Raw genomic sequence first — 16,467 nt, 5'->3', positions numbered from 1 at the left:
TGGAGCCAGGATCCCAACTTGCCCAACAGGCAGCCCGGCTCTTCGTGATGAAACAGAGCTAGGAGTGGGAGGAAAGCCTTCACCACAACAGCAGGGACTCTGGGGCACCTGTTTTCGGGCGCAGGCTTTCCCTGGCCCTGCTCCATTGATCTGATCCAACGGGCTGTTTATACTTTACACCAGTTCCTCAAAATCTCTGGTCCTCCTATCCGTTCTTGGTTGGCAGGGTTATTATCGATATTGTACCTTACTCTATCGTGTGCAGGAGTGGGAATCATTTCAGCAGGATTTCAGGAGGAGGTCTAGAATACATATTAACAAAAAGTCTCAGAGGAATTCTTTCATCTCAAGGTCCACCTGGGGCCTCCCTATCACCCAAGGGGCAGGTCCTGCTCTGTACTCGACACGCGAGCTTCCTCGTCCAGCCGGCCCTTCTGTCCACAGCTTCGCCATCTGCTGCCCTTTGGGGGCCCCTGGCTCTCCAGAGACACCCACCTGTGCAATTTTGCTCAGAGGCACAAACAAGCATGCCGCTGCCTCCCTTTATGTTTTGGTGCAGAGTTCCTCTGCCTAGAAACCCTTTCCTTCCTTGTTTTGAGCTGGAAAACTTAACGCAGCCCTGTCCTTTTGGAAACAAGGATACGGGAAGCAAAGGAGAAGATGTAAATATACACAGAATTCCTTCCTTGTCTCCAGAACCCTCGTCGTCCACTCCCCTGCTGAGCAGAGCCTCCGTGACGGCCAGGGCCGGGGTCCTTGTTCCCGGACCAGCGCTCCTTCTCACACTGGCCCCCATTACTCCAGAACACGGATTCCCAGGCCCCGACCCCAGGAACCACGATTCCGGTGGGCCCAAGTGGGACCTGGAATCTGTATTATCAGAAACAATCCTGGCAGTTCTGTCGAGCACTCGGGTATGGGGCCCGCCTGGCAAATTCACACCAGCTCCACTCTGCAGCCCTGTCTCCTTCCATCCAGGACCAGGTGTCTCATCACACTGCCGGGAATCACAGAGGGTCACTCAGAGAAGGCCGAGGCCCACTGCCGCCCTGGATGCAGGCGAGCCAGCCACGGCCAGACCCCAGAGGACAGCCTCACGTCTGCTGTGGGTGAGGGCCCACACCAAGGGCAAGGGAGGCTAGCTGGCAGAAAGAAGACAGGGGCCCCGGGGTGCGCGCTGCCCAGCCCCAGCCGGGAGATGAGCGTTACCAGGGTCTGATTGGAGAAGGGGTCCGTGTAGTTGATCCTCTGGGTGGTGCAGTTCACGTCTCCGGGCTGCCCGGGGCTCCTCAGAGGCGGGATCACCTCGTAATAGTGCTTACAGCTGAGCAGCTGGGCCTGACCGGGGTACAGGGCGATGCCTGGAGGGGGAACAGAGAGAAGTGAACACACCCCTAAAACCATGTCATGAGTATTTTTTTCACACTCATCAATCACCTAAGTCCAGGACTCCCGGGGTGACTGCAGAGGAAGAAAAGGGCTGTTTACAGGGGGTGGGGAGCCCCGTGCCCTGCCCTCAGAAAGCCCCGCTCTGATGGAGGCAGCCAGGGCCTTCTCATAGCCCCTCTCCTGGCCGGGGACGCAGCCTCCCCGGTGCCTACAGCAATACCCACCCCATTCAAAGCCCTGCTCCACGTGCTCCCAGGGGGTACCCGAGACCGAGCCGGGAGGCCAGGCCCCCGGGACCACCACCCACCTGCAGGCTCACCGGGTGGCCCTTGGTGGTGGGACTCCCGGACTGGGAGCTCCACGTGTGCAAGTCACATCTCCAAAGTCCCTCCCCTTCCCCAGCCAAGGCGCCGCGCTCCAAGCTGCAAGGATGGCAGCTGTTCTAACTACACTGAAAGCTGCACGTGGACCTGGGATACTGGCAACGTCAGAGAGGCAAAGGGACCAGATACAGAGAGTAAAACCCACAGAGAGAAAGACCACAGCGGACACAGAGAGGAGGGACAATCACGAAACAGGCGAAGACACTGGGACCAGTACACGTTGTCAAGAACCCTCCGGGAGGGAGGACCTGAGACTCCGGCTCTGCGCTGTAAGGGTCACTCGGGGGTGTCTTGTGGGCACAGCAGGGGGGTGCTTAGGCCGGGCGGGCAGAGCTCAAGCCCCCAGACCTCATGCCACCCCCCAACCCCCACTGTTCACACCACGCTACCACAGCCCGGCACCAGCACCGCCACCCTGGAGCGGACAGTCCCCTCCTCGGCAGAGATGGCTCCCGGTGGGTGATGTGGCCTGGGGGTCCCCACTCCAGGCAGGCCCCAGCCACCTCTGGATGGCCACGCCTCCCATGGCCCCCAGAACTTCCACTTCCCCTGGTCACTGGCCGCCAGCTCCAGCCAGGCCAGACTCATCTCCCCAGAGAAGCCCTGTCTCCCTAAGTTCATCTCTGCTCCTACAGACCCACCTCCCAGAGAAACTCTTCCATCTGCCAAAGCCCAGCTCAAATCCTGCTGTGAACGAAGCCTTCGGTGCCCACTCCAGCCCTGCAGCCAGCAAGCACTCCAGGCTCGGTCTGCCTCCCTCCTCGGCACACAACCCTCTGGCTGGGTACCAAGGGCAGCTTGTGGGGTGGGGCAACCCACACCCAGACTGTCTCAGATTCCCCTGCCCTGCCCGTAGTGCCTGACACCATGCCAGGAATGCAATGGTGGCTCAGGGGGTATTTAGAAGTCGCTGCCTGGGACCCAATGCTTGTCCCGGGGCAGACGCTACCTGGGGCGTCGTAGCGATCCACCTCCTTGTAAGACACCGACATGACAGGGTGCTTGAGCTTCTCGCGGAAGTCCATGATGGTCTGGTAGACCAGGAAGACGGCCACGGCCATGAGCAGCAAGTAGATGAAGATGAGCAGGACTGAGAAGACGTTCTTCAGGCAGGCCTTGCTGAAACGGATGCTGCTGGAGGCCGACTCGCTGTCCAGGGCTGAGCGACAACAACACACACATGACCCAGAGGGCGTCTCCAGGCCCTTGACCTGCTTCACCCCAGAGGCGAGGCTGTCTGCACACCTAACCCCCCAAAGCCCAACACCTGGCACCCGTCAACACACACCACACTCCTGCTCTGCCAGGACGGGGACCCAAGCTGGAGGAGACTCCCCGGGACGCTTTCAACCCAGCATGGGCGCTGCCCACCCCTGAGCAGCCCTATCAGTGCGCCCTCCTCTGCCCCGAAGCCCCTCTCACCCCAAACCTGGCCTGAAGCACTGTTCTCCCAACGGCTGCCTCCTAACTCATCCTTCAGGTTTCAGTTTAGAAAGGCATGTCCTCAAGGAAGCCTCCCCTGACCCCATAACTTGACTGGCACCCCATCCTCAGTGCTCCCAGGACACCCTAAGGTCCTTGTCATCACTCTGCAATGTCACCGTCTACATGTCTTTTTATCCCCCAGGCTGTGAGCTCCACGTGGGTGGATACTGAGCCATTCTTGTCCACACTGCACCCCCAGCCCTTCAGGCGGTGCCTGAAATACAGTGGGCCTAAATGGTGTGTCCTGAGGCCATCCCCTCCCCAAAAGCCCTAAGGTGAAGACTTAAGACAGGATGACAGTGTCTGGAGCAGGGCAGTCAAGGAGCTAAGGAGGTTAAAGAAGGTCATAAGGATGGGCCCTAATCCAACAGCACAATTGTCTATAAAGAAGAGAAGAGCCCAGTGGCATTTTTCACAGAAATAGAACAAAACATTTTCAGTTTGTATGGACACACAAAACACCCTGAACAGTCAAAACAATCTTGAGAAAGAAGAACAGAGTTGAAGGAATCACACCCCCTGACTTGAGACTATCAGTTCAGTTCAGTATCTGACTCTTTGCGATCCCATGGACTGCGGCACGCCAGGCCTCCCTGTCCATCACCAACTCCTGGAGTTTACTCAAACTCATGCCCATCCAGTCGGCGATGCCATCCAACCATCTCATCCTCTGTCGTCCCCTTCTCCTCCCTTTTTCCACCTTTCCTAGCAACTTGAGACTATGCTACAAGGTAATCAAAACAGTATGGTATGGGCACAAATACAGAAACGCAAGGCAAAAGAACAGAATATCAAGCCCAGAAATAAACCCACACACTCGCGGCTAATTAATCCATGACGAAGGAGGCAAGAACATGCAAGAAAAAAGAAAGTCTCTCCAGTAAGCGCTGTTGGAAAACGGGACAGCTACGTGTGAAAGAATAAAATTAGAACATTCTCTAACAACATACACAAAAATAAACTCAAAATGGATAAAAGACCTAAACGTAAGACCAAATACTATAAAACTTCCAGAGGAAAACATAGGCAGAACACTCTTTGATATAAATCGCAGCAGTATTTTTTTAAATCCACCTTCTAAAGTAATGGAAATAAAAACAAAAGTAAACAATTGGGACTGAATTAAATTTAAGAGCTTAAAAACGAAAAGACAATCTTACGGTCTCGGAGAAAATATCTTCAAACTACAAGACTGACAAGGGATTAATTGCCAAAACATAGAAATAGCTCATATAGTTTAATATCAAAAAAACCAGAAAACAATCCAATCAAAAAATGGGCAAAAGACCTAAACAGACATTTTTCCAAAGAAGACATACAGACAGATGGCCAAAAGGCACATGGAAAGATGCTCAACATCGCTAACTATTAGAAAAACACAGATCAAACCACAACGACATCATCACCTCTCACCTGTAGAGAATGAGCATCATTTTAAGAGGTCTACAGATAATAAACGCTGGAGAGAGTGTGGAGAAAAGGGAGGGCCTACACTTCTGGTAGGAATGTAAACTGGTACAGCCACCATGGAGATCGCTACGGAGGGTCCTCAGAAAACTAAACACAGAATTCTACACGATCTGCAATCCTACTCCTGGGCCCATATCTGGAGAAAACACTGATTTGAAAAGATAACATGCACCCCAGTGCTCACTGCAGTGCTGTTTATAACAGCCAAGACATGGAAGCAACCTAAGTCTACCAACAGGTGAATGCATAAAGAAGATGTGGTACACATCCACAGTGGAACACTGCTCATCCATTAAACAGGATGAAATACTGCCATTTCCAGCAACATGGATGAACACACATATGGTCATATTAAGTGAAATCAGTCAGAGAAAGACAATCATCATTAATACGTGGAATCTAAAAAAAATGATACAAATGAACTTATTCACAAAACAGAAATAGACTCACACACTTAGAAAACAAATTTATACCAAAGGAGATAGCAGGAGGGGGTGTGGGGAGAGAGAAATTAGGGTGTGGGATGAAATATACACGCTACTATATAAAAACAGGTAAACAGCAAGGACCTGCTGTGTAGCACACGGAACTGTACTCGGCATCACGGAATAACCTATACTGGAAAAGAACCTGAGAAAGAACATATGTGCATAACTGATGCATTTGCTGTATGCTTGAAACTAACAAAACACGGTAAATTGACCATACTTTGAAGAGGGAGAGACACGAGGGTGCAGACACTCAGAGAAAAAGTCACACATGAGAACACACGGACTGAAAGCCAAAGGAGAGGGGCCTCGGGAGACTCCAAACCTGCCGACACCGGGACCCTGAACTTACAGCCTCCGTAACTGAGAAAAACATTTCTGTTGCTTCAGCCACCAGCCTGAGGTACTTGGTTAGGACAGGCCGAGCTGAGACACTCCCACAGTGCTCTTGGAGGGTCTCTGCTCCTGAAACCATGGGCTCCCTGAGGAAAAGCCTGTCTCCTCCCCAGCAGCTGAGCACAACGCTGAGGAGGAAGCGGGGTAGGAATGGAAGCCCCAAAAGGTACATGCTTGGATTCTGGCTTCCAACAGTGACAAGGCTGTGTGGTCACAGCACCCTTCTACAGAACACAATTACAAACTTGGATGAAATAATTTAAAATTATTTGAAGGCACTGGAAAATGATCAAAAGCAAGCTGAAACCAAAAGAGAATCTACCCCTTTTGAAAAAAAAAAACAAACTGCATCTGGTGAGATTTGTAAACTTGCAGCTTTTTGCCTGAGGGCTCTGAACAGTCTCTCTAAGGTGTGGTGCAGGGAGACAGTGGACAAAGTCCAAGGCTGGGGAAGCAGCTGGAAAGTTAGGGGGAAACTCTGAAACGGAGGGAGCCACAAGGGGGAATGAACTCGCAAATCTGCAAACAAAACATGCTCCAGTTCTTGCTGAAGACTCCAGGAGGACCAGGAAAAAACAGCAGCTGGAAACCGCAAGATTGAGAAGAGATCAGCTGCTCTTCATGCAAGGAATATAGGCGATTAGAACTTGAGTCTTGCTATTTTATCTACTTGCTAAAAAAAATTTTTCACAGGATCGTAAGAGAATTCAGAACCTCTATAATGTGTCACTAAAAATGTCTGCTGCTGCCGCTGCTAAGTCGCTTCAGTCGTGTCCGACTCTGTGCGACCCCAGAGACGGCAGCCCACCAGGCTCCCCTGTCCCTGGGATTCTCCGGGCAAGAACACTGGAGTGGGATGCCATTTCCTTCTCCAATGCATGAAAGTGAAAAGTGAAAGTGAAGTCACTCAGTCATGTCCGACTCTTCGTGACCCCATGGAAAATGTCTAGTGTTCAATAAAATAAATCATTAGACATGCAAAGAAACATGAAAATGTGACCCACACTTGAGGAAAAAAGTAGTACATGCAAACAGCACTAAGATGACCCCAAATGTTGCAATTAGCAGACGGGAATTTTACAGCACCAAAAGGACTTACAAGAAAATGTATGGATAAGGAATGAACAGAGGAGAAATACAGAAACCAATGGGAATTCTAGAATGAACAGAGGAGAAATACAGAAACCAATGGGAATTCTAGAGCTGAAAAGAAAAATAAATGAAAAACTCACTGCGAGTCTTTAACAGCAAAAGATGGCAGGAAAACAAAAAAACAGTGTAGCTGAAGTTAAATGAACAGAAATTATCCAATCTAAAAAAAGAAAGATTAAAGAAAAATCTAACAGAGCCTAGATAACTGTGGGACAATATCTAGCAGTCTAACAAAAGGTAATTGGAGAGAGAAAATAGATGCAAAAAATATTTGAAAAAAGAATGGCCCAAACTTCCCAAAAACTGGAGAAAAAAATATCAATTTATAGATTCAAGAAGCCCAATACATGCCAAGCAGGATAAGTAATAAACCAATTCTAGGCAAATCATCCTGAAACTGCCAATGCAAAGATAAAAAAAATCTTGAAGGCACCCAGGAAAAAAAGGAGGGGGGGAGCATATTACATACAGGAAATTAAATCTAACAACAGGTTAATGTTTGATCAGAAGTAATGAAGGCCGAAAGACAATGGGGGCTTCCTGCAGCTCAGATGGTAAAGAATCTGCCTGCAATGCAGGAGACCCGGGTTCGATCCCCAGGCTAGGAAGATCCCCTGGACAAGGAAATGGCAACCCACTCCAGTACTCTTGCCTGGAGAATCCCATGGACAGAGGAGCCTGGTGGGCTACAGTCCACGAGGTCGCAGAGTCAGACACAACTGAGCGACTAACACTACTGCTACAAGGCAACGGAACATCTTTAAAGCATTGAAAGAAAAGAAAATTCCATCAACTCAAGAATTTTTAAATTCCAGCAAACTAACCTTTAAAAATGAAGGGGACAAAAAGGCATTTTCAAACACAAAAGCAGAGAGAATTCACTACCAACAGATCTGCACTAGAATGCATGCTAAAGAAAACTCTGAAATGACACCAGATGGTAACTCTCAGATGTATACGAAGGAATCAAGATCCCTGGAAATGTTAAATATGTGGGTAAATATAAAAAGCCATTTATATAATTTTAAAAATTTAAGGCTATCCAACGCAAAAATTAAACAACAATACTGCAAATTTTCTAACTTTCAGGAAAGAAGAGACAAAGAAACAACAAACATATGAGACAGAGAACAATAAAATGGTAGAACCAAATGCAACCGCATCAACACTTGCAGTAAACAGACTAACCACCAATGCAAAGGCAGAGATATCAGTCTGGATTAAACACAAGACCCAACCAAATGCTGCAATTAAGAGATGGACTTTAAATACAAAGACACAAGAGTATTTGCTCATAACTATCTCATTTTCTTTTATTTAGAAAGCACAAAAGCAAGAGGAGCACAGAACTATAAAGGGTCCTAGGTGGTCAGAAAGAAGGAAATCATTCACTTTACATCTACAAACAAACATCGAGCACCAACTCAACGTGTAACACTGTGCGACGTGCTTCAGGGAGATATCGAGAGAGGATCCCGAGAGAGGAGGACTGATGGTTTGTGCTACAAGCGCTGCAGAACTCCGAAGGCTGTGAGATGGAAACTCTGAGATTTCCTTTCCTCAGAGGGCTGGAGGGGAGTCAGGGAGCCGGGCAGAGGTCAGCAGAGGCTTTGTGGAGGAGGCTGCGTTAGCTCTGGGACTAGCGCACCGGGAGGATTCTGAGGAAGACATCATCTGGTGCTCACTAGTCATGTGTTGGTGAACTGAAGACCAGATCTCTAGCCCAGAGGCACAGCGGGAGCGTGGGCTGCACACCAGCTCTGCTTCGGACTCTGACTACTCTGTGGCCCACAGCAAGCTATCTGGCGCTCCTAGGGCCCACTTGCTGCATGTGAAAAGGAAATCACTTCAGTTTTCTAGCATTTCTGAGAGAAGCAAATGACAAATCTGCTTCAAATGCATGACAGAGTACCTGCCCAATGAATTACTGTCATTGGAGAGACAGACTGTACCCTCTAGCCCTCCAAAAATGAAGCCCTCAGCAATGAAGCTAACAAAGATGAAGACCATCAAACAACCATCTCATAATTAATGAGAAAAAATACATGAAGATAAAATGGAGGTGGGACAGAACAGTCTTTCACATAGTAGGCATGTAATGTTCTCATGTCTGTTAAATGGATGAACAGCCCAAAAAACAGATGAACTAAGCTGTGCAATGCCAACTTAGCTACCTCTCAATTGGTCAGTACATTTCAGGCACATAAAACTATAAACCAATTGATGTGCCTTATTATTAATAGCAAAGTTTAAAAAATTCTTCCTTTATAGGAATGCCAATTCGCAGAAGTGTTTGTGTGGTCCCTTCAGGTCGTGAAGAGCAGGTTACGCTAGACAATGGATGTTTAACAGGAAGCAGGAAACCCCAAGGAAACCCCTTGGGTAGCTGAGAGAGAAGCTAAGGTACAGAGCAGCTCCAGTTCTGCAAAAGGAATTAACGCAACTCATGTTTTCAACTTCGGTTGTCTCTGATTCTACTTCTGCTGCTTATTGTTACGAGGGACTGTGTCAATTTCTCCTCCTTCACAGCTTTGCCACCTGCCTTCTCCCTGTGTCTCTCTCATAACTCTGCTCCATTTTACTCTCAAAGTCTTTCTCTAGTCTCGCATTCAGACTTTCTCCTGGAGAGTATCCTGTATAGAATAGGGTTCCCCATTAGGCATGTCACAGACATGGCCCTTCTGCACACTCAACTGCAGATGCCTTCCTTTCACTCAGGTGCTGATCCCTGATCGGTCACCGAAAGTACGATGGTCTGTGCACAGGGGCCTGCCCGCAGCCTTTTTGCTGGGAAGGCACTCCCAGCCCCTACGGCCCACGTGGGACCACAGGTTCACTTCAGCACGAGGCAGGCAAAAGCACGCTCACTGAGTGGCTCGGAACTGCAGTGGCAACAGGCGTCAGGGTGCTGCATCCTAAGATCCCAAGATGAGAGGGAAGGAACTCTGAATGACTGAATTGGTGCACAACATCTGAATAGAATCTTCTAAGAGTTGTTAGGGACCCAAAAGGCCATCTGGTCCAACTCCATACCTTGTGCAGCGATGCTGGCCCCACAGTCAACAATGGACATCAAATGAGGGTCCTGGAATACTGACTCCTAGACTCCAAATTTAACTTCTTTACAGGGCTTTCAGTTCAGTTCAGTTCAGTCGCTCAGTTGTGTCTGACTCTTTGCGACCCCATGAATCGCAGCACGCCAGGCCTCCCTGTCCATCACCAACTCCCGGAGTTCACTCAGACGCACGTCCATCGAGTCAGTGATGCCATCCACCCATCTCATCCTCTGTAGTCCCCTTCTCCTCCTGCCCCCAATCCCTCCCAGCATCAGAGTCTTTTCCAATGAGTCAACTCTTCGCATGAGGTGGCCAAAGTACTGGAGTTTCAGCTTTAGCATCATTCCTTCCAAAGAAATCCCAGGGCCGATCTCCTGCAGAATGGACTGGTTGGATCTCCTTGCAGTCCAAGGGACTCTCAAGAGTCTTCTCCAACACCACAGTTCAAAAGCATCAATTCTTTGGCACTCAGCTTTCTTCACAGTCCAACTCTCACATCCATACATGACCACTGGAAAAACCACAGCCTTGACTAGATGGACCTTTGTTGGCAAAGTAATAGCTCTGCTTTTCAATATGCTATCTAGGTTGGTCATAACTTTTCTTCCAAGGAGTAAGCGTCTTTTAATTTCATGGCTGCAGTCGTGATTTTGGAGCCCCCAAAAATAAAGTCTGACACTGTTTCCACTGTTTCCCCATCTACTTCCCATGAAGTGGTGGGACCAGATGCCATGATCTTCATTTTCTGAATGTTAACTTTTAAGCCAACTTTTTCACTCTCCTCTTTCACCTTCATCAAGAGGCTTCTTATTTCCTCTTCACTTTCTGCCATAAGGGTGGTATCATCTGCATATATTTCTGAGGTTATTGATATTTCTCCCAGCAATCTTGATTGCAGCTTGTGTTTCTTCCAGCCCAGCGTTTCTCATGATGTACTCCGCATAGAAGTTAAATAAACAGGGTGACAATATACAGCCTTGACGTACTCCTTTTCCTATTTGGAACCAGTCTGTTGTTCCATGTCCAGTTCTTACTGTTGCTTCCTGACCTGCATACAAATTTCTCAAGAGGCAGGTCAGGTGGTCTGGTATTCCCATCTCTTTCAGAATTTTCCACAGTTTATTGTGATCCACACAGTCAAAGGCTTTGGCATAGTCAATAAAGCAGAAATAGATGTTTTTCTGGAACTCTCTTGCTTTTTCCATGATCCAGCGGATATTGGCAATTTGGTCTCTGGTTCCTCTGCCTTTTCTAAAACTAGCTTGAACATTTGGAAGTTCACGGTTCACATATTGCTGAAGCCTGGCTTGGAGAATTTTGAGCATTACTTTACTAGCATGTGAGATGAGTGCAATTTTGCGGTAGTTTGAGCATTCTTTGGCATTGCCTTTCTTTGGGATTGGAATGTAAACAGTCCTGTGGCCACCGTTGAGTTGTCCAAATTTGCTGGCATATTGAGTGCAGCACTTTCACACCATCATCTTTCAGGATTTGAAATAGCTCAACTGGAATTCCATCACCTCCACTAGCTTTGTTTGTAGTGATGCTTCCTAAGGCCCACTTGACTTCACATTCCGGGATGTCTGGCTCTAGGTCAGTGATCACACCATCGTGATTATCTGCATCGTGAAGATCTTTTTGTACAGTTCTTCTGTGTATTCTTGCCACCTCTTCTTAATATCTTCTGCTTCTGCTTCTATCAAGCCCATCTTTGCATGAAATGTTCCTTTGGTATCTCTAATTTTCTTGAAGAGATCTCTAGTCTTACCCATTCTGTTTTCCTCTATTTCTTTGCATTGATCACGGACGAAGGCTTTCTTATCTCTCCTTGCTATTCTTTGGAACTCTGCTTTCAGATGCTTATATCTTTCCTTTTCTCCTTCGCTTTTCGCTTCTCTTCTTTTCACAGCTATTTGTAAGGCCTCCCCAGACAGCCATTTTGCTTTTTTGCATTTCTTTTCCATGGGGATGGTCTTGATCCCTGTCTCCTGTACAATGTCAGGAACCTCAGTCAATAGTTCATCAGGCACTCTATCAGATCTAGGCTCTTAATAAATCTATTTCTCACTTCCACTGTATAATCATAAGGGATTTGATTTAGGTCATACCTGAATGGTCTACTGGTTTTCCCTACTTTCTTCAATTTCAGTCTGAATTTGGCAATAAGGAGTTCATGATCTGAGCCACAGTCAGCTCCTGAGCTTGTTTTTGTTGACTGTATAGAGCTTCTCCATCTTTGGCTGCAAAGAATATAATCAATCTGATTTAGGTGTTGACCATCTGGTGATGTTCATGTGTAGAGTTTTCTCTTGTGTTGTTTGTTGGAAGAGGGTGTTTGCTATGACCAGTGCATTTTCTTGGCAAAACTCTATTAGCCTTTGCCCTGCTTCATTCTGTATTCCAAGGCCAAATTTGCCTGTTACCCCAGATGTTTCTTGACTTCCTACTTTTGCATTCCAGTCCCCTATAATGAAAAGGACATCTTTTTTGGGTGTTAGTTCTAAAAGGTCTTGTAGTTCTTCATAGAACCATTCAACTTCAGCTTCTTCAGTGTTACTGGTTGGGGCATAGACTTGGATTACTGTGATACTGAATAGTTTGTCTTGGAAACGAACAGAGATCATTCTGTCATTTTTGAGACTGCATCCAAGTACTGCATTTTGAACTCTTTTGTTGACCATGATGGCCACTCCATTTCTTCTGAGGGATTCCTGCCCGCAGTAGTAGATATAATGATCATCTGAGTTAAATTCACCCATTCCAGTCCATTTCAGTTCACTGATTCCTAGAATGTCGACATTCACTCTTGCCATCTCTTTTTTGACCACTTCCAATTTGCCTTGATTCATGGACCTGACATTCCAGGTTCCTATGCAATACTGCTCTTTACAGCATGGGACCTTGCTTCTATCACCAGTCACATCCACAGCTGGGTATTGTTTTTGCTTTGGCTCCATCCCTTCATTCTTTCTAGAGTTATTTCTCCACTGATCTCCAGTAGCATATTGGGCACCTACTGACCTGGGGAGTTTCTCTTTCAGTATCCTATCATTTTGCCTTTTCATACTGTTCATGGGGTTCTCAAGGCAAGAATACTGAAGTGGTTTGCCATTCCCTTCTCCAGTGAACCACATTCTGTCAGATCTCTCCACCATGACCTGCCCATCTTGGGTTGCCCCACGGGCATGGCTTAGTTTCATTGAGTTAGACAAGATTGTGGTCCTAGTGTGATTAGATTAACTAGTTTTCTGTGAGTATGGTTTCAGTGTGTCTGCCCTCTGATGCCCTCTTGCAACACCTACTGTCTTACAGGGCTTTCACTGATCTACAAATTGGCATGTAATGTAAATAAAAAAACCATAGAACTGTTTATCATCCACACATGCTATATGTGACACTCCAATGCCTCCTGAGAAATCTGTATGCTGGTCAAGAAGCAATGATTAGAACCAGTCATGAAACAAAGGACTGGTTCCAAATTGGGAAAGGAGTATGTCAAGGCTGTATACTGTCACTCTGCATATCATACGAAATGCCAGGCTGGATGAAGCACAAGCTGGAATCAAGATTGCCAGGAAAAATATCAACAACCTCAGATACGCAGATAACACTACCCTTATGGCAGAAAGCGAAGAGGAACTAAAGTTCATCCTGATGAAAGTGATAAAGTAAAAGTGATGAAGTCACTCTTGATGAAAGTGAAAGAGAAGAGTGAAAAAGCTGGCTTAAAACTCAACATTCAAAAAACTAAGATGATAGCATCCAATCTCATCACTTTATGGCAAACAGATGGGAAAACAATGCAAACAGTGACAGACTATTTTCTTGGGCTCCAAAATCACCGCAGATGGTGACTGCAGCTATGAAATTAAAAGACGTTTGCTCCTTGGAAGAAAAGTTATAACCAACCTAGACAGCATATTCAAAAGCAGAGACATTACTTTGCCAGCAAAGGTCCGCATAGTCAAAGCTATTTTCATGGATGTGAGAGCTGGACCATAAAGAAAGCTGAGAGCTGAACAACTGATGCTTCTGAACTGTGGTCTTGGAGAAGACTCTTGAGAGTCCCTTGAACTGCAAGGAGATCAAACCAGTCCATCCAAAAGGAAATCAGTCCTGAATATTCATTGGAAGGACTGATGCTGAAGCTCCAATACTTTGGCCACCTGATGCGAAGAGCTGACTCATTAGAAAAGAGCCTGATGCTGGGAAAGATTGAAGGCAGGAGAAGGGGACGACAGAGCATGAGGTGGTTGGATGGCATCACCAACTCAATGGACAAGAGTCTGAGCAAGCTCTGGGAGTTGGTGATGGACAGGGAAGCTTGGTGTGCTCCAGTCCATGGGGTTGCAAAGAGTCGGACACAACTGAGTGACTGAACTCAATGAATGCTAAAAGTAGACACTGTTACATTTTACCATTATTTTTCAAAAGGTGCTAGATATTTGATAAAATGTCCCGTGTCCCGTGTACTCTTCAGTCAGAAAAACCAAATACTGGCTATTCTGTGGCAAGTTGGATGAATGCTTTTCAAAAGTATATGCGCCTGTGCTAAGTCGCTTCAGTCAGGCCCAACTCTTTGTGATGCTATGGACTGTAGCCTGCCTGGCTCCTCCAGGCAAGAAGACTGGAGTGGGTTGCCATGCCCTCCTCCACAGGATCTTCCTGACCCAGGGATTAAAGCCATGCCTCTTAGGTCTCCTGCACTGGCAGGTGGGTTCTTCACCACTAGCAGCACCTGGGAAGCCCGTACAGCCTTTATTTATATGCAGACTCACAGCAGTAGAACGACAAAAAGAATGCATAAGACTTTCTTGAGAAAAGTAATTTATGAGTTTTGTAAAACCCATAACAGAACTGTTTCAAAAACCAAACGTGGCCCAGAATGTATTGGTAAGTCAGTCCATTAAGAAGATGTGTGATGAACAACTCAATTTCTGAAAACATCGTTGAGACATTTATTCACAGGAAAGGAAATTGGCTGACCACCATAACCCTGCAAAACTCTACCTTGCAGACAGCACTGGGCTAAGATGCATTCAGATTGCAAGGAAGAAATGAATTCTTGGTTTATCCTTTTCTTCTTTTTAGTGATGTGACGGGTTTGTTGTTTTAATTTCATTTGGGGTTTTTTTTAGATATAATTTATATCCATAAAATGGACCTTTATAAAGAGAATATATTTAGTAGTTTTTAAAATATTCACAAAGTGTACAGTCACAACCACTATCTAATTACAGAACATTGTCATTACCCAAAAAGAAACTCTATACCCATTAGCAGTCACTCCATCTTTATCTCAGTCCCTGGCAACCAACAGTCTACTTTCTGTTGCTATGGACTTACCTATTCCAGGCAAGTCTCATAAGTGGAATCATACTATATGTGACCTTTTGTGTGACTTCTTTCACATGACAGAACGTTTTGAAGATTTATCCATGTCGTAACATGTATCAGTTCTTCACTCCTATTTATTGCCTAATAATATTCCATTGTGTGAACACAGCATTTTATTTATCCTTCTTCAGTGAATGGACATTCGTGTTGTTTCTACTTTTTGTCTATTATGATCCTGCTATAAACATTCATTACAAGTTTTTGTGTGGACATACAGTTTTCATTTCCTTTGGATATATAGCTAAGAGTGGAACCACTGGGTCATATGCTAACTCTATATTTAAACCTTTTGAGGAACTGCTGGACTATTTTCCACAGTAGCTGCACCATTGTATTAATACATTTTCATCAGCAATGTCTGGGGTTTCTAATTTATCTACATCCTCACCAAAGCTTGCTTATCACCGTCTTTTTGATTGTAGTCATCCTGGTCGGTATGAAATTACACCTCATTGTGGTTTAGATCTGCATTTCCCTAAAGACTAACAATGCTGAGCATCTATTCATGTGTTTATCTGTCACTTGTATACCTTCTTTAGAGAAACATTATTCACATTCTTTGTCCACTTTTAATTAGGGTGTCTTTTATTACTGAGTTATAAGAGTTCTTTATAATTGCTAAATACAAGTCCTTTATCAGATATATGATTTGAAAATTTCTCCCATCCTGTGGGCTACCTTTTCACTTTCATGATAATATCCTTTGATGTGCAAGTTTTTCATTTTGATGAGGTTCAATTTACCTTATTTTTTCTTTGGTTGCTTATCTTTGTCTGTTCTATTAATATACAGTTGTTTCCGTGGAGAACTAACTAACCAAATGTTCTCAATTTGATTACATCCCTAATACATAAACTGCTTATTCAATTAGCACGTCCCATCTCATCTTTTCCTTTGAAAAGAATAATAAGCAGTTGTGCTTCCCCTGATAGAGAGGAAATGAACAGACTGAGGCTTTAACTACATTATGGCATGGAATTACTTCCCTCAGAGAGTAACACTGGGAATACAATCCTGAATGCCAGGTGCTTAACTCGAACCTCCGCTGCTTAACACTCAGCATCCCTGTACTGTCTTCCTGTCTTGCTACCCTGAGCTCCAGCCCACCTCCTCTTCTGGCCTCCAAGTGAGGACCCTTCCCATGCTCATGGCCCTTCCCTGCTTATTCCACATTCTGTGTCCTGGCTTTCTTCCAGGCCCCTAACCCTCCCACTTTGGGTCCAGTCCTCACCTCTCTCCTGTCAAGCCTGT

At 46.1% G+C, this 16,467-nt stretch overlaps 1 protein-coding gene across 1 annotated transcript in view; it reads right to left on the bottom strand.

Moving 5' to 3' along the window:
* TMEM206 (transmembrane protein 206) overlaps positions 1-16,467 on the bottom strand; it is a 35,523-nt gene that overhangs the window by 8,593 nt on the left and 10,463 nt on the right. Inside the window, exons 3-4 of the mRNA XM_027565656.1 lie at positions 2,722-2,931; positions 1,210-1,361 (exon numbers count right to left, since the gene is read on the bottom strand). Of these exons, the coding sequence (XP_027421457.1) occupies positions 1,210-1,361; positions 2,722-2,931 (362 nt within the window). The remainder of the gene's footprint in view (positions 1-1,209; positions 1,362-2,721; positions 2,932-16,467) is intronic.

Source organism: Bos indicus x Bos taurus, chromosome 16, assembly GCF_003369695.1.
Source record: "Bos indicus x Bos taurus breed Angus x Brahman F1 hybrid chromosome 16, Bos_hybrid_MaternalHap_v2.0, whole genome shotgun sequence".
NCBI lineage: Eukaryota > Metazoa > Chordata > Mammalia > Artiodactyla > Bovidae > Bos > Bos indicus x Bos taurus.
The sequence above is the reverse complement of the archived record's forward strand: the minus strand, read 5'-3'. Positions and strand labels throughout refer to the sequence as shown.